This window comes from Arachis ipaensis, chromosome B10, assembly GCF_000816755.2.
Source record: "Arachis ipaensis cultivar K30076 chromosome B10, Araip1.1, whole genome shotgun sequence".
Taxonomy (NCBI): domain Eukaryota; kingdom Viridiplantae; phylum Streptophyta; class Magnoliopsida; order Fabales; family Fabaceae; genus Arachis; species Arachis ipaensis.
Window position 1 is genome coordinate 6,480,590 of NC_029794.2, and position 626 is coordinate 6,481,215.

The 626-nt window shown below is 39.6% G+C and overlaps 1 protein-coding gene across 1 annotated transcript; it reads right to left on the reverse strand.

Annotated features, from left to right (window-relative positions):
- On the reverse strand, positions 62–508 carry LOC107620020 (pathogenesis-related protein 1B-like). Its single transcript, XM_016322246.1, has one exon. The coding sequence runs from the start codon at positions 506–508 to the stop codon at positions 62–64; it is 447 nt and encodes a 148-aa protein (XP_016177732.1).

The window sequence follows — 626 nt, forward strand, 5'->3', positions numbered from 1 at the left end:
AAAGGACCAAAAAAAAAAAAAAATTGACAAACACAACCTTAGTGAAGAATTGTTTAATTAATTAGTAGGGACGTTGACCTGCAACATTGCCTAGAGGGCGATAGATACATGCAACAAGGGAGCCTCCAATTCGGCAGGTAACTCTAGAACACCCTATCTCCTTAGAATCTTTCCAAACAACTTGAGTGTAGGAATGACAAAGATTACCACCACCAATGCAAGAGTTGGATTCGTAGTCGTAGTACCGTTTCTGTTCCACCCACATCTCCACAGCCTGATGTATTGCTGTAAGGTTTTCGAATCCTGGAATACGTGCAGTGTTTTGGCCGTGATAAATAGAATAGCGTGCTACTAATTGCCCCTGGAGACAGTGTATAATGTGTTTATTCAAGAATTTTTCAGCCATTCTTGTTAACTGCTTGCTCCACTTTAATGGCTTAACCCCAACATCTGCTCGTGCAGCGTTCTGACCATATAGGTAATCTGATGGAAAGCCATCATCACACATTATGCTTAGTACCGAGAGCACGCTAAGTAAACTTATTATTACCATCTTCATTTTTTTTTTTGGTGCAAACAAATTAAAGGAGATTGCTCATAGCTGGGTTATTATTATGTTGCAATAG

Coding starts and splice junctions, on each gene's coding strand:
- LOC107620020 (XM_016322246.1), bottom strand. CDS start 508: ATGTGTGATGATGGCTTTCCATCAGATTACCTATATGGTCAGAACGCT.